This window comes from Schistocerca cancellata, chromosome 3 (assembly GCF_023864275.1).
Source record: "Schistocerca cancellata isolate TAMUIC-IGC-003103 chromosome 3, iqSchCanc2.1, whole genome shotgun sequence".
NCBI classification, from domain to species: Eukaryota; Metazoa; Arthropoda; class Insecta; order Orthoptera; family Acrididae; genus Schistocerca; species Schistocerca cancellata.
In genome coordinates this window covers 680628462-680654654 of record NC_064628.1, presented here as the reverse complement: position 1 = coordinate 680654654, position 26193 = coordinate 680628462, and the positions used below count along the sequence as shown (strand labels likewise).

General features: G+C 43.9%; 1 protein-coding gene and 1 non-coding gene across 2 annotated transcripts in view; both read left to right on the top strand.

Annotated features, from left to right (window-relative positions):
• LOC126175657 (ABC transporter G family member 23-like) overlaps positions 1 to 26193 on the top strand; it is a 396587-nt gene that overhangs the window by 257514 nt on the left and 112880 nt on the right. Inside the window, exons 5-6 of the mRNA XM_049922565.1 lie at positions 4126 to 4280; positions 23692 to 23799. Coding sequence (XP_049778522.1) covers positions 4126 to 4280; positions 23692 to 23799 — 263 coding nt within the window. The remainder of the gene's footprint in view (positions 1 to 4125; positions 4281 to 23691; positions 23800 to 26193) is intronic.
• On the top strand, positions 3356 to 3430 carry Trnas-cga (transfer RNA serine (anticodon CGA)). Its single transcript has one exon. It is a non-coding gene; the product is annotated as a tRNA-Ser (tRNA).

Below are 26193 nucleotides of genomic sequence, written 5' to 3'. Positions count from 1 at the left end.
TTGCTTCCCCCTACTTATACCTCCCGAGGAGATCACGAATGTAAAATTAGAGAGATTCGAGCGCGCACGGAGGCTTTCAGACAGTCGTTCTTCCCGCGAACCATACGCGACTGGAACAGAAAAGGGAGGTAATGACAGTGGCACGTAAAGTGCCCTCCGCCACAAACCGTTGGGTGGCTTGCGGAGTGTAAATGTAGATGTAGATGTAATAAAGAGGGTCGTATGCAACTACACTCATGCTCATAAATAAAGGGTAATTGCATAATGTGGTGCCACACAACGTGGCACTACACAGAACTGACGCTAATAGCATAGGCACATAGGGAACACACACGACACAGATCTGTAAGTCCACGGTATTGGTGATAAGTTGAGAAAACCGTCCTGAAACATTTGTGCTACAAAACGCCACTGTTTTCTGCGCATGTACCCCGACATCAATATGGGATATGATCAGCATGCAAAGTACACAGGCCGCACAACGGGTTGGCACACTCTGGATCAGATGTTCGAGCAGCTGCTGGGGTACAGCCTCCCATTCTTGCACCAGTGCCTGTTTGGGGCTCCTGAAGTGTCGAAGGGGTTTGAAGACGTGAAGCGATACGTCGACCGAGAGCATCCCAGACGTGCTCGATGGGGTTTAGGTCTGGAGAACAGGCAGGCCACCCCATTCGCTTGATATCTTCTGTTTCAGGGTACTCCTCCACGATGGCAGCTCGGTGGGGCCGTGCGTTATCATCCATCAGGGGGAAGGTGGGACCCACTACACCCCTGAAAACGCAGACGTACTGGTGCAGAATGACGTCTCGATACACCTGAACTGTTACAGTTCCTCTGTCAAAGACATGCAGGGGTGTACGTGCACCAATCATAATCCCACCCCACACCATCAAGCCACAACCTCCATACAGATTTCTTTCTAGGACATTAAGGGGTTGTTATCTGGTTCCTGGTTCACGCCAGATGAAAACCCGGCGAGAATAACTGTTCAGACTATACCTGGACTCATCCGTGAACATAAACTGGGACGACTGTTCCAATGACCATGTACTGTGTTCTTAACACCAGGCTTTACGAACTCTCCTGTGACCAGGGGTCAGTGGAATCCACCTTGCAGGTCTCCGGGAAAATAAACCATGTCTGTTTAGTCGTCTGTAGACTGTGTGTCTGGAGACAACTGTTTTAGTGGCTGCGGTAAGGTCCCGAGCAAGGCTACCTGCAGTACCCCGTGGCCGTCTGCGGGCACTTACGCTGAGATATCGGTCTTCTTGTGGTGTTGTACACTGTGGACGTCCCGTACTGTAACGCCTGGACACGTTTCCTGTCTGCTGGAATCGATGCCATAATCTTGAGATCACACTTTGTGGCACACGGAGGGCCCGTGCTACGACCTGCTGTGTTTGACTAGCCTCCAGTAGCCCTAGTATTCTACCCCTCATACCGTCATCAATATGTGTTCTTTGAGCCATTTTCAACATACAGTCACCATTAGCACGTCTGAAAACGTCTGCACACTAACTCGCTGCACCATACTCTGACATGTATCAACACACCTCTGCGTATGTATACTGCTGCCAGCGCCACTGTGCGACGACCGCAGGTCAGATGCACCGCATGGTCATACCCCAAGGTGATTTAAACACGCAAGCCGCCCACCAGAGCGTTGTTTCACCATGTATCAGCATTATCCTTAATTTAAGAGCATGAGTGTAGAGCCGGGTGGAAAAAGTCACTCAGGAAAGGTATAAAGGGTCGGCCATGGGCAGTAGTGTACAGTGATAGTGACTAGTCAGTAGTAATCGAATAAGCAGAGTAGCGCCGCAACTTGGTTAACAGCATCTACTGATGGAGCAGACAGCATTGGAATACCAGCCTGTCTGTCGCCCGACGTACGAACTAAGACAACCGGCTGTGATGATCTGCGGTGCTATTTCTTTTCATAACCGCTTTGGTTGTCAACCGCAGCATTCTTACAGCACAGCAGCACGTCGACTATATTCTGCTCAGCGTTTTGTTGCCCTTCACGACAAGCCATCCTGAGCTTACATTTCGGCAAGATAATTCCCGCCCGCAAACGGCGAGAGTTTCTATTGCCTATCTTCGTGGTTACCAAACCGTACCTCGGCCAGCAAGATCGCCGGACTTCCCCACCATTGAGAACGTTTGGAGCATTATGGGTAGGGACCTCCAATCATCTTGGAGATTATACGACGTAATGCGCCAGCCGGACAGAAATTTGTACGATGTCGCTCAGGAGGACATCCAATAACTTTATCAATCAATGACAATCCAAATAACTGCTTGCATAAGGGCTAGAGGTGGACCAACGCATTATTGGTCGGCCGCGGTGGCCGAGCGGTTCTAGGCAGTTCAGTCTGGAACAGCGCGACTGCTACGGCCGCAGGTTCGAATGCTGCCTCAGGCATGGATGTGTGTGATGTCCTTAGGTTAGTTAGGTTTAAGTAGTTCTCAGTCCTAGGGGACTGATGACCTCAGATGTTAAGTCCCATAGTGCTCAGAGCCATTTGAACCATTTGAACGCACTATTGATTTGCTCAGTTTGTGAAGCTCTTTCTCTTGAATAAATCATCCAGTTTCTCTGAGGTTTTAATCATTGGTTTTTGTATACATTTACATCACATCTATCGATTCCCGCCACATTCGGATCATTCCTTCGTGGTGCGTCGTTTTCTTTCATTTTCATTTTTTGTCTTAGAGTATATGTTAGTTGGTTAGACATCTCGTATATGTCTAATGATAAATAACAAAACAAACAAACAAATAAAATAATATAATGATAAATAAACTTCTTTAACGAGTTCAAACCATTTTGCTACTTTGGCAAATTACCAATCCTGTCAATGGTCGTTCTCTATTCCCCAACACCAACTCTGAAACAACCAAGGAAGTTCTACTCCCTCACTTCTCTATTATACAGGTTAATTAGACTGAAACACAACAAACAATATTGTCATCGAAACTTCCTAGCAGATTAAAATTGTGTGCCGGGCCGAGACTCGAACTCGGAAGCTTTGCCTTTCGCGGGCAAGTGCTCTACCAGCTGAGCTACTCAAGCACTCTCCCGCGAAAGACAAAGAAAGGTCTGGAGTTCGAGTCTCGGTCCGGCACACAGTTTTAATCTGCCAGGAAGTTTCACAACAGCGCACAATCCGCTGCAGAGTGAAAACCTCATTCTGGAAACATCCCCCAGGGTGTGGCTAAGCCATGTTTCCGCAATATCCTTTCTTTCAGGAGTGCTAGTTCTGCAAGGTTCGCAGGAGAGCTTCTGTAAAGTTTGGAAAGTAGGAGACGAGGTACTGACAGAAGCGAAGCTGTGAGGAGGGGGTGTGAGTCAGCTTGGGTAGCTCAGTTGGTAGAGCACTTGCCCCCGAAAGGCAAAGGTCCCGAGTTCGAGTCTCGGTCCGGCACACAGTTTTAATCTGGCAGGAAGTTTCATAACAGCGCACACTCCGCTGCAGAGTGAAAATCTCATTCTGGAAATATTGTCATCAACTTCCTAATTGCGGCACGCAGGCGACACTGAATGTATACTGGTAACTTGGATCTCTACTAGGGCACGACAGGATGCCCAGCGTTTCTCTGGACGAAACGTCAGGATCTAAGAAATTTCGTGGACGACAACCTCACAATCGAGAAGGTTCACCAGCTACTGAGACATGCAGACGTGAAAGCTTTCATTGTAAGCGTCGCAGCACTTCTTAATTAAGTGTAGAATTAGAGTCCTTCATTGTAGTCAGAGCTGACCCGTCAGGTTAGCCGAGAGCGCTAATTCACTGCTTCCTGGACTCAGGTAGGCATAGGCGGTTTTCCACATCCCTCTAGGTGAATACCGGGCTGGTCCCCACGTCCCGCCTCAGTTACACGACTCACAGACAGTTGAAACACATTCGCACTTTTCCATGATTTACACTAGACACAGACAGATGGGGTACTCCGATTCTGTACCAGGGGGTACGGGGTGGTGGAGGGAAGGGCATCCTGCCACCCCTTCACATTAACATGCCAAATCCGATTTAACCACGCCAACCCCGCGCACAAGGCGGGACAATGGCCCAAGCAATAGATAGAATTGTGGCCAGAGCTGAACTGTGATTTCTGCCGCAGGAGATAGCGCTGCCAGGCGAGCTGACGGTGGATGAGGTGCTGTGGTACTTCGGGTGGATCTTCTGCATGGAGAACGACGCCATCACTGAGCGGGCAGTCTTCCTGTCGCGGCTGCTGGAGCTGCCTCCAGGGGACCGACTCGTCAAAAACCTCAGGTGAGTCCAAAGTAAGGCCCCAGCAGCCACTCCAGTCGCAATGCTTTCTACGGGCCCTTCAAAGGATTGTATAACCACAACGGAACGAGTAGCATAGGATATGCTCCCGAAACTTGGCGTGCCTTAACACCCAACTCGCTTTATTTGTTCATGAGACCCAGAAAATATTAGATACAGGCTCCCAGGGAGATGCCATTTTCCTTGACTTCCGGAAGGCGTTCGGTACAGTTCCGCACTGTCGCCTGATAAACAAAGTAAGATCCTACGGAATATCAGACCAGCTGTGTGGCTGGATTGAAGACTTTTTAACAAACAGAACACAGTATTTTGTTCTCAATGCAGAGACGTCTACAGACGTTAAAGTAACCTCTGGCGTGCCACAGGGGAGTGTTATGGGACCATTGCTTTTCACAGTATATATAAATGACCTAGTAGATAGTGTCGGGAGTTCCATGTGGCTTTTCGCGGATGATGCTGTAGTATACAGAGAAGTTGCAGCATTAGAAAATTGTAGCGAAATGCAGGAAGATCTGCAGCGGATAGGCACTTGGTGCAGGGAGTGGCAACTGACCCTTAACATAGACAAATGTAATGTATTGCGAATACATAGAAAGAAGGATCCTTTATTGTATGATTATATGATAGTGGAACAAACATTGGTAGCATTACTTCTGTAAAATATCTGGGAGTATGCGTGCGGAACGATTTGAAGTGGAATGATCATATAAAATTAATCGTTGGTAAGGCGGGTGCCAGGCTGAGATTCATTGGGAGAGTCCTTAGAAAATGTAGTCCATCAACAAAGGAGGTGGCTTACAAAACACTCGTTCGACCTATACTTGAGTATTGTTCATCAGTGTGGGATCCGTACCAGGTCGGGTTGTCAGAGGAGATAGAGAAGATCCAAAGAAGAGCGGCGCGTTTCGTCACAGCGGTATTTGGTAAGCGTGATAGCGTTACGGAGATGTTTAGCAAACTCAAGCGGCAGACTCTGCAAGAGAGGCGCTCTGCATCGCGGTGTAGTTGTGCGATTCTGGATAAGGTATCGAATACATTGCTTCCCCCTACTTATACCTCCCGAGGAGATCACGAATGTAAAATTAGAGAGATTGGAGCGCGCACGGAGGCTTCCCGGCAGTGGTTCTTCCCGCGAACCATACGCAACTGGAACAGGAAAGCGAGGTCATGACAGTGGCACCTAAAGTGCCCTCCGCCACACACCGTTGGGTGGCTTGCGGAGTATAAATGTAGATGTAGATATAGACGTTGTAATAAGGGTTCGTAAACCTCCGGTTTTTTGCATCGTTTCATTAAGAACAACTGCGATCTGGGTAGTCTGTTTTATTTGTAATTTGGTTTACCGTCTTTGTATCGGACCCACGGATGACAATATTGACGTAGTGCTACATTTAGGTCCGTACAGAACGGAGATCTCGTGTTAAGAATAGCGTAAGGCAGAGATGGTGTCTAGAGAGAGCCTTATAGGACAAGTATTATAGGGGAAGACAGGGACTGGAATATGTAAATCAAGTAATTGAGGACGTTGAGATTGAACGCTGTTCTCAGATAAAGATACTGGCACAAGCTTTGGAAGACTTGTGATCGAACAGGGCAGAAAGGATAGACAACATTCCTTGCGAATTGGTGAAATAACTTGGGAAGCGGTAACCGATCGGTCATTCAAGTTGGTGTGTGGTATCTACAAGGCTGGAGATCTACCAATCTCCCTAAAAGGAGTCTATTAATATCAAACAGTCTTAATGGGAGGGTGAAATTTCTTAGAATATGCCTGTCGAAGCAGCATTGTATGGAAGTACAGCATAGACTGGACGAAAACCATGAATGAAGAAAATCGAAGCTTTTTTGAGGTGTGGAAGGTGAAATCAGCAGCAGTCGAACTAGGATACTACCACCTCGTGTCTAGGCTGTTTTTAACAACGCAAATGGCTGCGTTTGGAATATTGCCACGACCGAGAAGCAAGGATAGCCGATGAATGGCGTCGCATTGCGTTCAGTGATGGATCACCGTCCTGCCACAGTCTAACACGGTCACGACCATTCCCGCTGATTTTTGTTGTACACTGTGACAACGGCACTCCAAGCGGACAAAAAGCTACACTTCTGAATGCGATATCGGATCAGTCTGAACAGAACAGTTTATACTTATCTGTAATATAGTTTTTACAGTAGGGAGCGTACGTAGTGTCATGAAAATCGGCACTGATAGTAAGACAAAACCACATTTGTCTTTTAGTTGCCTAAGGACCCTGGGAGGTAGGAAACAGTACACTACAGGACAGTTTATTTACGATTCTCTTGTATCCTACAGACGTTTACTGAAGAATGTTATATTCTTTTAAGAAAAAAAAAGGCTAGTAAATGGCAGAACTGACCTCTTGCAGAAAGACGTATTCTGTTGGACAGCGTGGAATTTTCCCGATTACGCTTCCGGTCAGGTCAGTGATTGCGGAACGTAGGAAAACTTGTACGGAATGCAACGTCTATATCATTTAACGTACCAAATAAGGCAGCACAACTAAAGCGAAAACCATGTACACGTGATAAAAAAATGGCAAAAGCAATACAACTGTTTCCCAACACAGAAGAATCCAGTTTCACAATTGTTGCTACATGTAAACCACAAGCTGCGAGAATCTTCAACACATTCGCCTTTGGAGCGAAAGAAATTACATTTAAAACACATTCGTGTATTAGGAAGGCGAGTGAATTGTGAGAATGTGAGAATCATTAGACTCCATACAAAACTTTTACGTGTCAAGGAAAGTACTCTTCATTACAAGAATGGAGAACATCAGATAACATGCTCCTTATCCATTAAATATGTGTTTATATTCTCTTGCTTTCAGCAGACGAAGCATATTTAAAAATATTTCTTCACGAATAATTGAAGTTTGTCAGTGAATCAGCGAGATTGGGCTGTTTTTATTTCACGATCATTCATTTCTCTTGATCATTTACTAATGTTTAGAACAAAAAATGCCATGCGATCTGAAGTTTTCCCGGCGAATTTCCAATTTGAACAGTTCTCGGGTATCCGACCGGGTAGCGTCGTAATTTCTCCACAATATTTCAGCAGACGTACACGCTGCCATCTTCAGGTGGTTCCTGACGAATGCTGTGCTGTTCCTCTCGGCGCCCTATATATACTAGCCATTACCCCCTCCACCGTTCCTCTCCTGGTGTCTTCGCTGCGGCCGGCACGGCGGCTACTGGAGGTGGTGGGGGAAACGGCGCCTGGGTCTGAACTGGGGTCTGCAGTTTCCCTGCTTCCGCCGTGGGGGGCGGTCCTCGATCTCTGGGACCGAATATTTCTCTCCAGACTGAGTGCAGAGTTCCAAGCCTGACTAAGTTGAAGGCCGCTGTCTTTATTAATTAGATCGTCCTGTAGTCTAAAGAGGCCATCGAAACTGACTCGATTTTGTAATGAATAAAATACTATCACATACTATCTCAACCGTTTCATAACATTTGCTCCTTCCTTTCAGAGTACTCCACTTTTTTTTTTTTTTTTTTTTTTTTTTTTTCAAGCAGCGGGTCTATCACTGCACCTTTAGGTACGTCGAACGCTGCATTTTCTGATTCGTCCCGTGAAGGACTGTACTGTTTCTCCTTGGTGGTCTTTGGCTTAAAAAAATGTAAACTAAATATTATGATACATTTTATAAAGAACCGACAAGTTACGCCAAGGAAGAAAAGATAGAACTACAATGGACATGTTATTCCATGAACTCTTGCCCTTCTATGCATGAACTATCTTTCGTTTGTCATTCGCTTATCTTATCTGCTTGGATTCGGACCTAAGAGGCCGTTCTTGTGTAAATCTCGTTTTGCTGTACTAGATAATAATGTAATTTGTACTTAAAACCAGAAAAATATAATGGTTATTTGGTCAAAATAATTTGTGTATGCGATCAATCAATTTGTAATCTGATACCTGGATTGTCCTAAGTAGATAGGGGCCTTAACAAAGAATTTTCATTGATAGTCGCCATCTTAGAAAATGTTGAACATTTTTCTTTTAGCTCATCTACGAGACGTGCCGTCGGTTGGGACAATTAACTTTCTTGCAGATCCCACGAGCCCGGCGGCCGCTGATAATAATGTAACAATTTTGACTTACAGCTTTTCTTTATATAACGAGATAACATCCCAGGCAGAAAAGGTCTGGTCACAGGATTCCAGTTCCATTATAGGATTTCATTTGCAGATGCTACTCTTGTTATCTTGTATTGGGGATATTAAGTTACGTATTGCAGTACTTTACATCGAACGGACTTGTGAAATATTCTCTGGTGCAATAAGCACACGACTTCTCACGAGCCTGCAATAATATCCGTGGTGTTGGGTAAAGAAGGAAAGGACAATTAACGATCGACGATTACGTAACTACCCTGAGAACTGAGCTAGTTTCTTAATTACTGATCAGTGTCGGGCTAACTTAAAAGATATTGCACTATTAAGAACATTCTTGTGAGTCACTTTCAGAAAAGTGTTTTCAACCGCTACTATTGAGTCATTAAGAATACGATTACATTGGCAGACTGCCGTATTTTTTAACGTATCACTGTTTTTATATTTTTACATTACAGGACGACCCACTGAGTTTTGTTTTCTAGGAAGTCTTCAGTCCAATCCGGTATCGATTCTGATATTTCGTATACAATGCGTTGACAAAACTCATGTGATAGCTCCAAATATCGTATCGGTCCTCCTTTTACGCAGCGTGGTGCAGAATCTCGACGTGACATGGACTCAAAAAATCGTTGAGGTCCCTTGCTGAAGTATTGAGCTATACTGCCTCTATAGTCGTTCGTAACTGTAGAAGTGTTGCCGGTGCCGGATGTTGCGCACGAACTCACCTCTCAATTATATCACATAAATGTTCGATGGGATCCATGTCTGGTGTTGTGAGTAGCCAGATCATTCGTTCGAATTGCCGAGGATGTTCTTCAAACCAATCTCGAACAATGGTGGACCAGTGTCATGGTGCATTCTGACGGGAACATGAAGTCCATGAATGCCTGCAAATGGTCTCCAAGTAGCCAGACATAACCATTTCCAGTCAATGATCGGTTCAGTTTGACCAGAAGACCCAGTCCATTCCATGTAAAGACAGTCCGAACAATTATGAAGCCGCCACCAGCCTGCGCAGTTCCTTATCGACAACTTGGATCCATGACTTCGTCTGCGGCACACTCTACCATCAGCTATTACCAACTGAAATCGGTATTCATATGACCAGGTCACGGTTTTCTAATAGTCTACGGTCCAACGAATGAGGTCACCAGCCGAGGAGAGGCGTTGCAGGCTACGTCATGCCCTCAGCAAACGCACTCGCGTCGGTCATCTACTGCCACACCCCATTAACGCCAGATTTCGACGTACTGTCCTAACGGATACGTTCGTCGTACGTTCCACATTGACATCTGCGGATGTTTCGCGCAGTGTTGCTTGTCTGCTAGCACTGACAACTTTGTGCAAACGCTGCTGCTCTCAGTCGTAAAAAAATGGTTCAAATGGCTCTGAGCACTATGGGACTTAACTTCTGAGGTCATCAGTCCCCTAGAACTTAGAACTACTTAAACCTAACTAACCTAAGGACATCACACACATCCATGCCCGAGGCAGGATTCGAACCTGCGACCGTAATGGTCGCGCGGTTCCAGACTGAAGCGCCTAGAACCGCTCGGCCACACCGGCCGGCCTCAGTCGTAAGTGAAGGCCGTTGGCCACTGCTTTTTTCGTGGTGGGAGGTAATTCCCGAAGCGTGGTATTTTCGGCACACTCTTGAAACTGTGGATCTCGGAATATTGAATTCCCTAACGATTTCCGAGATGGAATGGCCCATGCGTGTAGCTCAAACTACAATTCCGCGTTGAAAGAATGTTAATTCACGTCTTGCTGTCATAATCACGTCGGAAACCTATCCACATGAATCACCTGAGTACAAAAGACTGCTCCCCCAATGCACTGCCCTTTTATACCTTGACTACGCGATACGACCGCCATCTGTATATGTGGATATTGCTATCCCATGACGTTTGTCACCTCAGTGTACATTTATTTTGTTTACTAGTCGATGGTGTGGAACAATAACGAAGGCCTTGTGGGAGTGAAGAAACACGTCCTCAGCCAAAACAGAATTAGAATCTTCAGTTTCTGCTTCTCCGTTCCATATGGGGCCTGTTGGATACTCCAGTCATATCTCCCTCCTTAACATGTTGGACTACAGACAGTTGTAGGTTCTATTTCGCCTCCTTGCTTACGCCTCTTAAGCTAAACACTGACGTCACCAGTATTTGCTGCACTAAAGCTTCGTGTTGCTAGATAGCGAATAGGACGTTGTGTAACGTGGCCTCCTGCACTTTCGACATAAATTATTATTCTATTACGCGCACAATGGAGGCAACTACTTAGTGTCATCATCTGGACATTACTTTTCCACAAGGACAGTTCATTTATCCTAGTCACCTTTCATTGTTACAGCTTCCTGTTAACAGCACACTTTATATCTCTGGATGAATGGTAGAGCTCGTAATTGCATAGCGAAATGAGTAACAAGTCAAGTTCAGCGAGGTCAGAACCATCTGTCATGCAAATGAAATGTAAAGGCCTTCCTCGAAGCATGGCGCTTGCGATTTTGAGATCAGTTAGGCGCAAAAAGAAACAGTTTGTGGTAACGTTTTTCTCCTGCCCGAGAGTTCACATCGAAGATCACCAGCGAAATAACATTACAGCTGCGCAATCTAACGTTTTAGCAGAGTCACTCATCCGACAGGGGGGCTGATTTTGTTATGTGCTGACGCACGTCCGATAATTTTCCCTCGTTTGTTCCCAAGAACTAGAAGGTTCTCATCTATGACGTTATTTCTATGTAACAGCGAATAGAATTCAGGGTATTTAAAATCCATCTTTGAGGCTACTAAAAACTGCCTAGTTACTTTTCCACGCTCCTTTTGTTTTGTTCTATTGATTTAAACGTCATAGTGGTAGCGTATGGTAAGGCAAATAGTAATTTTTTGGTAGTTGCAAATACGAATTTTTAATACCCTGAATAACAGTAAAGCAACTAAGAACACTGGCTACGCAAAATAAGAAGCGAATCATATTTTCGGCTATTGCAAATATTTCCGTTTATCTTACTAACAAGGTCCGAAAGCGCTAATTGTTTTCCGTAGAGCTTTTTTGGTGAAGAAAATGATCACCCATAAGATTCAAGAGGCAGAGGTCTACATCTAGAGAGGTTCTCGCTTTTTGGGCTCCTGTGCGACCCGGTAAACCAAAGTGCCGCGTGGAATTCCACCTACATGGATAATCTCCGACCGGGAGCTCAGCTTTCGAACCGTAATAATAAATAAATAAAAACAAATAAACGTTACTGGTGGGGATCCAGGAACGAAGAGTGTTTGCAAAGATTTAGGCGTTTCTGACCTACTTTCTCTCCTATTCCTTGTTTACGTATCGCATTTAATTATTTAAATTTAAAAGTAATCATGTATGTGGGATTGTTTTTCCTGAAGGAACAAAAATATAATAACATTTTAGTATATACTCGATAGCGTGTTTAATAAAATGTGCGTTTCGCCACTGCACTGTGTCGTTGGGACATCCTCAAATAATCACGATACGGTCATACTGTTTCTACAAAAGTGTCGAAGTTAAGTCTCCAGATCGCTTACCTTTATTTCCACATGATATATTTCTGGCCAGTTGCCTCTCTTCAGTTCTAGCACAAAAAATTGAAATTAAGTTGGTTCAAATTACAAATGGTTTAAGATTTATGTTTAGAAAGCTTCGACATCCTTAAGAAATTATAGTACGACAGTGCAGTAACGTACCATTTGTTATCGTTAAGTGTAACCTGCCAAATATGGATCAGAAAGTTCGCTATCGAACTGGCCATACACTAGCCTTCTGCGGATTCATAAATTTTTAAGAAACCTAATTGCTGCAACACCTACGGCATTTCATAGCGCTCTAAAGTGTCTTCCAGGAACAGGTAGAATTTATAAAAGGTGTTCCTAAATGTAACATATTAAACATGGACGAGGAGATTATTATTAAAAACTTTAAAAGATCTTTAAAATCCTCCAAAAATAATTTTTGTTGTTGCTGAGTAACTGTTACACAACATTTTCGAAGGGACACACCGCCATTTGACTGTTTATTGTTTATTTAAGTACAACGCATGTTTCGGCCTTTTATACCATTTTCAAGTATTTGAGCCAATATTTTTCTTAGTTTTTTGAATTTGATAACACATTAGGTGTCTTACAATATATGTTAAAGACATAAAGTCAAATACTGAAAATGGGATAAAAGGCCGAAACCTGGGTTATACTTAAATAAACAATAAAACAGTCAAATCGCGGTGTGTTCTTGTAAAAAAAAAAAGTCTAAAAATACCTCCTCCATTTGTCGATCGTAGAGCCGTTAGCGCTCGGTTCAAATGGCTCTGAGCGCTATGGGACTGAACATCTGTGGTCATCAGTCCCCTAGAACTTAGAACTACTTAAACCCAACTAACCTAAGGACACCACACACATCCATGCCCGAGGCAGGATTCGAACCTGCGACCCTAGCGGTCACGCGGTTCCAGACTGAAGCGCCTAGTACCGCACGGCCACACCGGACGGCTTAGCGCTCGGATTGAAATAATTTACACATAAGAATATTCCTAGGCATAACATTTCAAACATAAATCAAGGATTAATATCAGTTAAAAGCTCAAAAAGTAAGTATTGCACCAATCATGTTTCTTACAAAAACATATGAAGCCACAGCAGACTAGTCTACGACAAGCTATTACAGTGAACGTCCAGCTCTACATTCGACGGGCTACTCTGTAAATGTAACAAACAGTATGTTACGCACCCGGCCGGTTAGCAGTGCGGTCTAACGCACGGCTTTCCCGATTGGGAAGGAGCGCCTGGTCCCTGGCACGAATCCGCCCGGCGGACTTGTGTCGAGGGCCGGTGAGCCGGCCAATATGTGGAAGGTTTTAGGTGGTTTTCCATCTGCCTCGGCGAATGCGGGTTGGTTCCCCTTGTTCCGCCTCAGCTACACCATGTCGGCGTTTGCTGCTCAAACAAGTTCTCCACGTACGCGTACACCACCATTACTCTACCACGCAAACATAGGGGTTACACTCGTCTGGCGTGAGACGTTCCCTGTGGGGGAGGGTTGGGGGGGGGGGGGAGGTACAACGGGGGCTGAACCGCATCATAGCCCTGAAAGAGTGGTTCGGTGTGGGGCTGAGGAGGGGTGCAGTGGACTGTGGTAGTCGTCGTGGGGTTGTGGACCACTACGGCTGCAGCGGGGACGGAGCCTCTCCGCCGTTCAAAACATGGTTGAAATGGCTCTGAGCACTATGGGACTTAACATCTGAGGTCATCAGTCCCCTAGAACTTAGAACTACTTAAACCCAGCTAACCAAAGGACATCACACACATCGATGCCCGAGGCAGGATTCGAACCTGCCACCGTAGCAGTCGCGCGGTTCTGGACTGAAGCGCCTAGAACCGCTCGGCCACCGCGGCCGGCTTCTCCGTCGTTTCTAGACCCCCGGTTAACGTACAATGCAATACAATGTTACTCAACTGTTGTACTGTAACTAATTTCTTAATAATTTTGAAGCTTTATAGGCATAAATCTTACACCAGTTTTAATCTAAAACAACTGAAATTTAAAATTTTTTTGTAATACATCTGAAGATGGGCAGCTGAGCCGAAAACGATTACGTGGAAATAAAGAAAAGCGATATAGAGACAATTTGGACAGTTCTGTACAAATAACGATTGCGGACACTCTGTGATGACGAATACGTCTTGTTTTGATGTTGTTTTTACATTAATACGATGAAGTGGCAAACGTCATTGGATCGCAATATGCACACATACAGATGGCTATCGTATCGCGTGCGCAATTTATAAGGTGGCAGTGCATTGCGGGAGCTGTCTTTTGTGCTCAGGTGATTCGTGTGAAAAGGTTTCCGATGTATTTCTGGCCGCACAACGGGAATTAACAGAATTTGAACGCGGAATGGTAGTTGTAGCTAGACGCATGGGACATTCCATTTCGGAAATCGTTAGGGAATTCAGTATTCCAAGATCCACAGTTTCAAGAGTGTGCCGAAAATACCACGCTTCGGGAAAAGCAGTGGCCAACGGCCTTCATTTAAAGACTGAGAGCAGCGGTGTTTTCGTAGAGTTGTCAGTGCTGACAGACAAGCATCATTGCATTAAATATCGGCAGATGTCAATGTCGAACGTACGGCGAACATATCCGGTAGGACAGTACGTCGAAATTTGGCGTTAATGGGCTATGGCAGCAGACGACCGACGCGCGTGCCTTTGCTAAGAACATGAAATCGCCTGCAGCGCCTCTCCTGGGCTCGTGACCTTATCGGTTCCACCCTAGATACTGGAAAACCGTGGCCTGGTCAGATGAGTCTCGATTGCTGCTAGTAAGAACTGATGGTAAGGTTTGATATGGCGCAGACACAAAGCCATGGACCCCAGTTGTCAACAAGGCACTGTTCAAATGGTTCAAATGGCTCTGAGCACTATGGGACGTAACATCTGAGGTCATCAGTCCCCTAGAACTTAGGACTACTTAAACCTAACTAACCTAAGGACGACACACACATCCATGCCCGAGGCAGGATTCGAACCTGTGACCGTAGCAGTCGCGCAAGGCACTGTGAAAGATGGTGGTGGATCCATAATGGTGTAGACTGTATTTACATGGAATAGACTGGGTCTTCTGGTCAAGGTGAACCGATCATTGGCTGCAAATGTTTATGTTTGGCTACTTGGAGACAATTTGCAGCCATTCATGTACTTCATGGTTCAAAATGGCTCTGAGCACTATCGGACTCAACACATGTGGTCATCAGTCCCCTAGATCTTAGAACTACTTAAACCTAACTAACCTAAGGACATCACACACATCCATGCCCGAGGCAGGATTCGAACCTGCGACCGTAGCAGTCGCGCGGTTCCGGACTGCGCGCCTAGAACCGCTAGACCATGTACTTCATGTTCCCATGACAATGCGATGTGACACTGGACCACAATTGTTCGCGATTGGTTTGAAGAACATTCTGGACAATTCGAGCGAATGGGGTGTGTGCAGTTGGAATGATATGGGACCTCCGATACGTATAGATACGACTCTGACAGGTGACACATACGTAAGCATCCTGTCTTATCACCTGCATCCATTGATGTCCATTGTGCATTCTGATAGACTTGGGCAATTCCAGCAGGACAATGCAATACCCCAAGTTGAGAATTGCTATGGAGTGGCTCCAGGAACGCTGTTAATAGTTTAAACACTTCCGCTGCCCACCAAGCTCCCCAGACATGAACGTTGCTGAGCGTATCTGGGATGCCTTGCAACCTTCTGTTCAGAAGAATACTACACCCCGTCGTACTCTTACGGGTTTATGGACAGCCTTGCAGGATTCGTGGCGTCAGTTCCCTCCAGCACTATTTCAGACGTTAGTAGAGTCTATGCCACGTCGTCTTGCGGCACTTCTACGTGATAGCAAGGGCCCTACACGTTATTAGGTAGTTGCACCAGTTTCTTTGGTTCTTCAGTGTATAAAATTAACACTTAATAAATATGTACCGGAAAACGGAACGGGTTGGTTTGGCTAGCAAGTATTCTAGTGCTCAAAAAGCCGACAGCCGTCTTGTGTGGACCTTCCTGGGGAAGTCGTTTGACAGAGCCGGAGCAGTGAAGTGCTTATGCAGTGAAGCTGGCGTCACGTTAGTGTCCTGAAGATTTATAAGTGCTAACTCGGGGACTTGTATTTCTTTCGTGAGTGTCGGCAGCGAATACTCTACAACATTACATAAAGAGAGCTAGCTTGTGAAAGAATAGTTCTCGTAAGGTAAATAGCGCAGAAGTCGGAAACATTTTTTGAGTAATTTTGAGAGTGATTTGAACTTCTGGTTTTATTTGGTTTGCCATTAAAGAACATTAGAATACATACTCTAAGTGTACTTTGAAATATTTCCGAGCTTCTACCGGTAATTACGCGTTAAATGACACGAGGTACTGTTCCGCTTTTCTTTAAGCTCTCGCACAGTCTTTACTTTGATTCAATGTTAAACAGCCGTTACTTTGATTCGGTGTTAAAAAGTTATATTTAAAGTTATATTTAAATCAAAAGTACTGTGAGTGTCAATATTTTTTACCACATAATCGTGGCTGCATAATAATTATTGAACATTTGTGAGTAGTTTTCAAGGGTAACTGCGATAAATGCATAGCCAAATCACAAAGACGAACTAGGCGCTCAGAAATTCGGGAACAGTGCTTTTGACTAATTAGGTTTATAATTTGTGCAGTCGCACGTTGGGACTCGAGAACGACCAAACAATTCGTGTAGTAGCCTTTGTTATTCATTTAATAAATTCGTAAAGTCCCCGTTTACAGCGGCAGCTTGTCTACATCTACGTCTACATAGATACTCCACAAGTCACGGTACGGTGAATGGCGCGGTGTTCTGTGTACTTGCCATTTCCTTTCCTGTCCCAATCGAAAATAGAGCAAGGAAAATCGACCGCCTAAATGCCTCCGTATGAGCCCTAATTTCTCGTGCTTATTTCGTGGTCCTTACGCGCAGTGTATGTTGGCGGCAGTAGAATCGTTCTGCAGTCACCTTCAAAGGGAAGTTCTCTAAATTTTCTCAATGGTGTTTCTAAGAAAGAACGCAGCATTCCTTGCAGGGATTCCCATTTGAGTTCCAGAAGCTTTTCCGTAACATTTACGTGTTGTTCGAAACTACCGGTAACAACTCTAGCAGCACTCCTCTGAATTGCTTCAATGTCTTCCTTCAATCCGACCTGATACGTATCGCAAACACTCGAGCGGTATTCAAGAACAGGTCACACCACCGTCCCATATGCGGTGTCCTTTTCAGGTGAACCACTCTTTCCTAAAATTCTTCCAACAAACTGAAATCGACCATTCGCTTCCCTAACACAGGTCTCACATGATCGTTTCGCATATCGCTTTGCATCATTACGCCCAGATATTTAACGGCTTGGCACTGTCAAGCAGGACGCTAGTAATACTGTATCCGAATATTACAGGTTTGATCTTCCTACTCACGCGCATTAACTTACATTTTTCCACATTTAGGGCTAGCTACAGTTCATCATACCAACTGGAAATTTTGTCTAAGTCGTCTTGTATCTTCCTACAGTCACTCAACTTCGACACCCTACCATACACTGCGGCATCATCAGCAAACAACTGCAGGTTTCGGCCCACGCTGTCCTAATCATTTATGGGTATAGAGAACAACAGCTGTCCTATCACACTTCACTGGGGCGCTCCAGGCGAAACTCTCGTCTCTGATGAACACTCGCCGTCGAGGACAACATACTGGGTTCTATTATTTAAGAAGTCTTCGCGCCTCTCACATATCTGTGAACTTATTTCACACGTTCTTACGTTCCTTAACAGCCTCGATGGGGCACCGTGTCAAATGCTTTCGGAAATCTAGAAATATGGAATCTGTCTGTTGCCCTTCACCCATAGTTCTCAGTATATCATGTGAGAAAAGGGCAAGTTGAGTTTCGCAAGAGCGATGCTTTCTAAAGCCATGCTGATTCGTGAACATACGCTGCTCAGCCTCAAGAAAATTTATTATATTCGAACTGAGAATATGTTCAAGGATTCTGCAGCAAATCGAAGTTAGGGATATTGGTCTCTAATTTGTCGCTACCTATATGACAATGACACAGCGCACTGATGAAACACAGAAATAATATATAAAATAAACTGTAGGTCATATTAAGCTTTCTCCTCTAAACTAAACTAAACTAAACGCCGTCCGAACAGGCCTTGGAAGGCCCAACGGTACCGACCGGCCGCCGTGTCATCCTCAGAAATCTTGGGGTGTCCCAAGAGTATATGTCTAACATACGATGACAAGAAGATAGAAGAAGTGGACAGTGTTAAATTCTTGGGATTACAGCTTGATAATAAATTCAACTGGGAGGAGCACACCACAGAACTGCTGAAGCGTCTTAACAAATCTCTGTTTGCAATGCGAATTTTGTCAGACATAGGGGATATAAAAATGAAAAAGCTGGCATACTATGCTTACTTTCATTCCATAATGTCGTATGGGATTATTTTTTGGGGTAATTCATCAAGGCAAACTAAAGTTTTCCGGGCACAAAAACGTGCAGTAAGAATTATATGTGGTGTGAACTCAAGAACATCCTGCAGAAGCCTGTTTAGGGAACTAGGGATACTAACTACAGCTTCCCAATATATTTATTCCTTAATGAAATTTGTCATTAAAAATATATCACTTTTTCAAACCAACAGCTCAATTCATGGAATCAATACTAGAAATAAGAATAATCTTCACAAGGATTTAAAGTCACTTAGTCTTGTACAAAAAGGTGTGCATTATTCAGGAACACACATTTTCAATAACTTGCCAGCAGCCATAAAAAGCTTAACAACCAATGAAATTCAGTTTAAGAGGAGCCTAAAGGATTTATTGCTGGCCAACTCCTTCTACTCCATTGATGAATTTCTTAGTAAAACCAACTGATTTGTATATAAGTACAACATAACTTCTGCACAATTTCAGTGCAGTAATGTGTTCACTGAAAATTTGTGTGTGTGTGTGTGTGTGTGTGTGTGTGTGTGTGTGTGTGTGTGTGTAAGTATAATCTAACTTCTGCACCATTTCAGTGCAGTAATGTGTTCATTGTAAATAAATATTACAGTAGTTGTATTACATGTTTATTACCTTATAAATAAATAAAAAACTTTTTTATTTTAAATTCAGTGCATTAGTATTTGTAAAATGACTCTTGGTGTTCATTAAAAAATGACGATCATTCCACTTGGGACCTGTGGAATGGTACATTAGCTTATTTGTTTTAGTTGTAAATATTTGTCATGTATTGTTGTTTTTCTGACATGTTCCACATCCTGGAGGACCTCCTCACTACGGATCAATTGGAATGAAAGTAAATCTAATCTAATCTAAAATCAGCCCACAGGGGTCACTGGATGTGGATATGGAGGGGTATGTGGTCAGCACACCGCTCTCCCGGCCCTGTGTCAGTTTACGAGACCGTAGCCGCTACTTCTCATTCAAGAAGCTCCTCAGTTTGCCTCACAAGGGCTGAGTGCACCTCGCTTGCAAACACACCTCGGCAGACCGAATGATCACCCATCCAAGTGCTAGCCCAGCTCGACAGCGCTTAACTTCGGTGATCTGACGGGAACCGGTGTTACCCTTGCGGCAAGGCCGTTGGCGCTTTCTCCCCTAGCTCATAAAAATCTACAAGGAAACAAAAACGCCTGACGCTATTAGTATTTTTACATTTTTTATTTTGATTATTTATTTTGTTGACATTTGCTCATGAAGCTTTGACAGTTGTCGTGTTCGGTTGTTGACAGTTCACATTACAATTATTGTATTTAAAAAAGTTACCTTAATTTTTTAAGATCAAGACTTCTGAACGAACCTCTTTCAGTGAACCAAGCAGAATGCTAAACAAGCATTAATACATGATAAAACACATATTGCATGGAACACATTAAAATAGTGCACAATATGATCTCCCACTGTATTAAAGCTATGAGTTTAATTACGCTCAAATACTAACAGCAAAACTGCTTTTTGAAATCAGTCAATGAATGCTGTAAGAACGTGCAGATTGTTTTCATTGTAAGTGAAATAATGGTTGGGTTGTTTGGGGGAGGAGACCAGACAGCGAGGTCATCGGTCTCATAGCATTAGCGAAGGACTGGGAATGAAGTCTGCCGTACCATTTCACAGGAACCATCCCGGTATTTGCCTGGAGCGATTTAGGGAAATCACGGAAAACCTAAATGAGGCTGGCCGTACGCCGGAGTGAACCGTCGTCCTCTCGAATGCGAGTCCAGTGTGCCAGCCACTGCACCACCTCGCTCGGTGAAGTAATGGTCTGTGGGAGCTGGACACGTTATGAACTCAACTGCTGCATATATGTTTTCCTCGCAACTTCATACTTGCTGTAAGAAAACAACAGATGACCTAGATCTCCAGCCGACTTATTGACAGTCACAAAATGTAGCTCTCGTGACGATGATTTTACACACGCGAGACGGTTAAACTTCCATGCGCAAGTCTCATCTTACAAATTGTCTTTTGGTTCATCTTGACAAACTACGCTCTTTAGATCAGGTCTTGGTGGGGATTGTAGACTGTACGTTCCCTTAGGATCTTCCCTGAACGAGTTTTGACGTACTGCATTGTTCTTGCCAAACGATCGCGATTCTAGATGGCAAGTGTATACATATAATATTTTTATATGGAAGATTAATATTGAGGCTTAAGCTATTAGAAATTCCCTATTTGATAGTTAACATGTACGTAAATGTTTAAAATTTTGCAGACGCAGTAAGTTCATCGATCTATACCGTATTATTCTTTTCGTACACTTATAAACCTCGGATACCAGTCAGAAAGTCTACTACTTAGATGGACTCGTCACTTACATGTGCAGGGGTTGGATAAATCAATTTCATCATTGTGACAACAATTGAAGAAACATTCGCATTCATGGCTGCCAGTGAAAAATACGCTTGCAGGGCTGCCCCATTGCATGCTGCAGTAAACATCACACTAAGGACGAAAAGCACAGACATAACGTGTCAATTCTCACACGAAAACACGTCCCACTACGAAATTTGATTACATTAATTTTTCTGGAAAAAGGCCCTGTTCATTTTTCTGTAGGGTTAATAGTTTGCACCTAGCGAGCGAGAGAATATGAAAATCTGAAGGCATAGAGGGTTGCATAAAACCCTGAGGCAAGGGCAGCTGTATAGCCCTGTGTAAGGATGCTTGCTACCCATGTCCCTTAATCCAGTTACCTTTATTAGTGTACATTTATTGTCCATTTCGTTGTTCATTTCAGTATTCTTTTTATTGCTGACTTTAATGTTGATTCAAATGCTCATCTTAATACACAATTTATTTTTCTTTTTGTTGGCTCTCATCACAACCTGATTTACTGGTCATTTTACAGTCCACCGCATCGCATATCGTTCACTTTATTCCATATTTTATATCTGCTTTATAACTAATGTACATGATAACTGATGTACTTGTTTTCTTAGGTCCTCCGCTGGAGTAATTTAAATGCCAATTGTAGCATACACGTCCAGGTTTTAATAGCAGACGATGAATAAATAACTGTACGAAATGCGAAATGGGAAATGGCAATGTTCCAGGTGCATTACGTGTTCCTTGCCATACAGGCATACGTCCAACATTGCCAGTCATTATCGGTTTGGTGGTCCAGGTGTTATGGTGTGGGCGGATATAATGTTTTATGGGCGTGCTGACCTCCAGTTCTCTGAAAACGATACCTCATCGGTCAACGTTACTAACTCCTTCCTTACGTGCGTATTTTCAGGGGTGCATTCGACCTTGATTTCATTTTTATGCTTCCGTTGCTCAGTTGGATCTTTGTGGTCCGTCTGTCTGTCTGTCCGTCTGGTAACACCCCTGTTTCTCAGGAAAGGGTAGACGTACCAAACTGATTTTTTGTCAAATACTAAGGCCTACAGTCCGTTGAAGGTCTACAAAATTAAACTCCTGAGTCAACGCAATTAAACGTCAAATTCGATGCAAACAAAAGATACGGTCATTTATGTCACATGTTTTGGTACTCGACTCATCGAAACCTATAGACCAGCGCTGTGAAGACAGACTGGTATCTCGGACCGCAAACTCCAGCTGTGACTACATATGGGCCGCAAGGGAAAGAAGAAACAATTACTCCACACCATTTGTTTCACTAACATTCATTTCATTTAAATGTAATTAAAACAATGAATTTTTACTGAAACATAATTTAGATAATGCTGTACAAGCGGGTACACTCCAAAGTAACTTGCCGTGAGACAATTTACACTACTGGACATTAAAATTGTTACACCAAGAAGAAATGCAGATGATAAACGGGTATTCATTGGACAAATATACTATACTAGAACTGACATGTGATTACATTTTCACGCAATTTGGGTGCATAGATCCTGAGTAATCAATACCCAGAACGACCATCTCTGGGCGTAATAACGGCCTTGACACGCCTGGGCATTGAGTCAAACGGAGCTTGGATGGCATGCACAGGTACAGCTGCCCATGCAGCTTCAACACGATACCACAGTTCATCAAGAGTAGTGACTGCCGCATTGTGACGAGCCAGTTGCTCGGCCACCATTGTCCAGACGTTTTCAATTGGTGAGAGAATGGAGAATGTGCTGGCCAGGGCAGCAGTCGAACATTTTCTCTATCCAGAAAGGCCCGTACAGGACCTGCGACATGCGGTCGTGCATTATCATGCTGAAATGTAGGCTTTCGCGGGGATCGAATGAAGGGTAGAGCCACGGGTCGTAACACGTCTGAAATGTAACGTCCACTGTTCAAAGTGCCGTCAATGAGAACAAGAGGTGACCGAGACGTGTAACCAATGGCACCCCATACCATAACGCCGGCTGATACACCAGTATGGCGATGACGAATACACGCTTCCAGTGCGCGTCAAGGGTAACCGCAGCCATGGTCTCCGAGCTGATAGTTCGTGCTGCTGCAAACGTCGTCGACCTGTTCTTGCAGATGGTTGTTGTTTTGCAAACGTCCCCATCTGTTGACTCAGAGATCGAGACGTGGCTGCATGATCCGTTACAGCCATGCGGATAAGATGCATGTCATCTCGACTGCTAGTGATGCGAGGCCGTTGGGATCCAGCACGGCGTTCCGTATTACCCTCCTGAACCCACCGATTCCATATTCTTCTAAAAGTCATTGGATCTCAACCAACGCTAGCAGCAATGTCGCGATACGATAAACCGCACTCGCAATAGGCTAAAATCTGACCTTTATCAAAGTCGGAAACGTGATGGTACGCATTTCTCCTCCTTACACGAGGCATCACAACAACGTTTCATCAGGCAACGCCGGTCAACAGCTGTTTGTGTATGAGAAATCTGTTGGAAACTTCCCTCATGTCAGCACGTTGTAGGTGTCGCCACCGGCGCCAACTTCGTGTGAATGCTGTGAAAAGCTAAACATTTGCATATCACAGTATCTTCTTCCTGTCGGTTAACGTTCGCGTCTGTAGCACGTCATCTTCGTGGTGTAGCAATTTTAATGGCCAGTAGTGTAATAAGTTATTCGGCAACATATGCACTTGGCTTTCAGAGAACAGATCGAGGCTGAATTAAGCGCAAGGCATACAGTTTCTGACTCGGAAGTGTTTGTCTATTCTAGCTGCCATTCCTACTCGTATACTCCATCATGATATTCGTTGTTCACTGTATTGTCTCGTTGGTGTGACTGTTGCAGCGGCGGGCAGCAACGGCGAGTGTCGTTCGCGGCGGCGCTGGTGCACAACCCAGAGCTGCTCATCCTGGACGAGCCCACAGTCGGCCTGGACCCCCTGCTCCGGCAGAGGTGAGTCAGTGCTCCCCGCTCCCCCTACCACTCGTTCCACTGCCATCGGCGCTCTGTCCCGTACGGAGCAGCCATTTCTCATTTCTTGTTAAGCTGCTGCAGTATCCCGTTTAAAACAAAAGACAGGAAGTCAGATACACTGCTGGGCATTAAAATTCAAAATCAAGGGAGGACAACAAATAAGGAAATTTTACTTATAGTCCGTATACAGTTAAGCACCTATATCTACAGAAATAAAAATGCATGTTTGTCATCTATGCGTTCCTAAAACATTCATCCGTTTGTGATGAAACTTTTGTGAGTTGTTCTCCGTACGCCCGCGAACATTAGTAGCCGAAAAAAGGGTAACACAAGTAATTCACTTCGCAATGCATAGCAAAGTGAAGGGTGCGAGGTTGAATAGTTTGGAAGAAATGCAAATTTTTAAACACTTACTATATGACACACAGGCCTGCCGAGGTGGCCGAGCTGTTCTAGGCGCTTCAGTCTGGAACCGCTACGGTCGCAAGTTCGAATCCTGCCTCGGGCATGGATGTGTGTGATGTCCTCAGGTTGGTTAGGTTTAAGTAGTTCTAAGGGACTGATGACCTCAGACGGCGAGTCCCATAGTGCTCAGAGCCATTTGAACCAGTTTATATGACAAACATAACCTCTTAAGGGGGGTAGGACGTCAAACGGGCCGACTTGGAGCAGGAGAGGCATCACAGGGCATTTTAATTTCCAGTGTCTATACTTTTACAAATAAATTCGTAAAACTTTGTCAGCATCACCAGGAAGGATTCAGGATTCACACTCATTGCAGTGGAAGTTCGAAAACATAACAAAATAAAAAAATTTAGGTCTGAAATTTCATCATTTTTTCACTTACTAATGGCTGCATTTGTTGCTATAGGTACACTTTTCTTCATAAGTTAGATTCTTTGATGAATTTTACACATCTTTCATACCATACTCACAGGTGTATGAAACTCTAGAATTTATTTAATTTAGGAAAAAACGAATGAACTGTTATATTTTAAACTTCATGTTTAGGAAAAACACAAATTTTATAGTTAATTACCTCAATTTTACCACAGTTTTTAATAGATTTCGAAAATTCTAGAGTTTCATACACCTTTAAGTATGGTTTGTATGATGTGCACAATTCAACGAAGAATCTCTCTTACTTATGAAGAAAAGTGTACCTATAGCATCAAAAACTGCCATTAGTAAGTGAAAAAAATGATGAAATTTCACATATAAAAGAAATTATTTTGTTATGTTTTCGAACTTCCACTGCTGTGCCTGTGAATTCTGAATATTTCCTGGCCATGCCGACAAAGTTTTATCGTTTTTTTTTTTTTGTTTTTTTGTTTTTTGTTTTTTTTGTAAAAGTATAGACAGTGGAAATTAAAATATCCTGTGGTGCCTCTCCTGCTCCAAGTCGGTCCGTTTGACGTCCTACCCCCTTAACGACCAGCTGCAGCTGCGAAACAGAAACTTTTTTTTGAAGGTTTTCAACAGTTATTCCATTCGCCATAATTTTAGGGAGTTATCGTTATACCCTTGCCAACATGTTTTTAGCACTCCCGTTTGCTTAATAGCTGGGATTATCTGGTATTTCAAACCCGTAGTTATCCTCATGCGGTCAAGTTCGATGACTAGCCGAATATGCTAGGTTAGCTTAAAATAGTAAACGCATTGGTAACTTCACTTTTGACGTCCAACAAATTATTACAAATGTTAAGACAGTTGATATATCTTTGTTCCTTACAGGATAACATATACGTCAATTTCGTTAGCCGCACCTAGTTATTCATAAGAGTTTTAAGTTTAGGAGTACATGTTGGTACCAGTGTTAACAAGTACGCATGACACACCATCGCGCATGCGCTCTCGAGTCAATAGCCAGATCCAGTACAACACCAGTTGCTGCCGTACTGCGGTCGCGAAGTGGGGCTGAGGCTGTTCCCCGGATAACTCATTGCAATACGACGATGCATTCTATATATAGTTTTTAGTTTTCACGTTGTCCATTATAGACAAATCGTAGTTCCTTTTATTCTGAAGAAGGTTGGGTTATCCCAACTGAAACGTAGGTAAATGTAGGTAAACATTGCAACTGAGGCTGTTGTTAATGTAAAATTAATATTTATACAGTTGCTGACAGGGCCGCAAAATGTTGAAAATATTAACTTCACGAAAATTTTTCTCGCTGACACCTCCGGCAAAATAATGAAAAAGGTTGTTGTTGTTGTTGTTGTGGTCTTCAGTCCTGAGACTGGTTTGATGCAGCTCTCCATGCTACTCTATCCCGTGCAAGCCTCTTCATCTCCCAGTACCTACTGCAGCCTACATCCTTCTGAATCTGCTTAGTGTATTCATCTCTTGGTCTCCCTCTACGATTTTTACGCT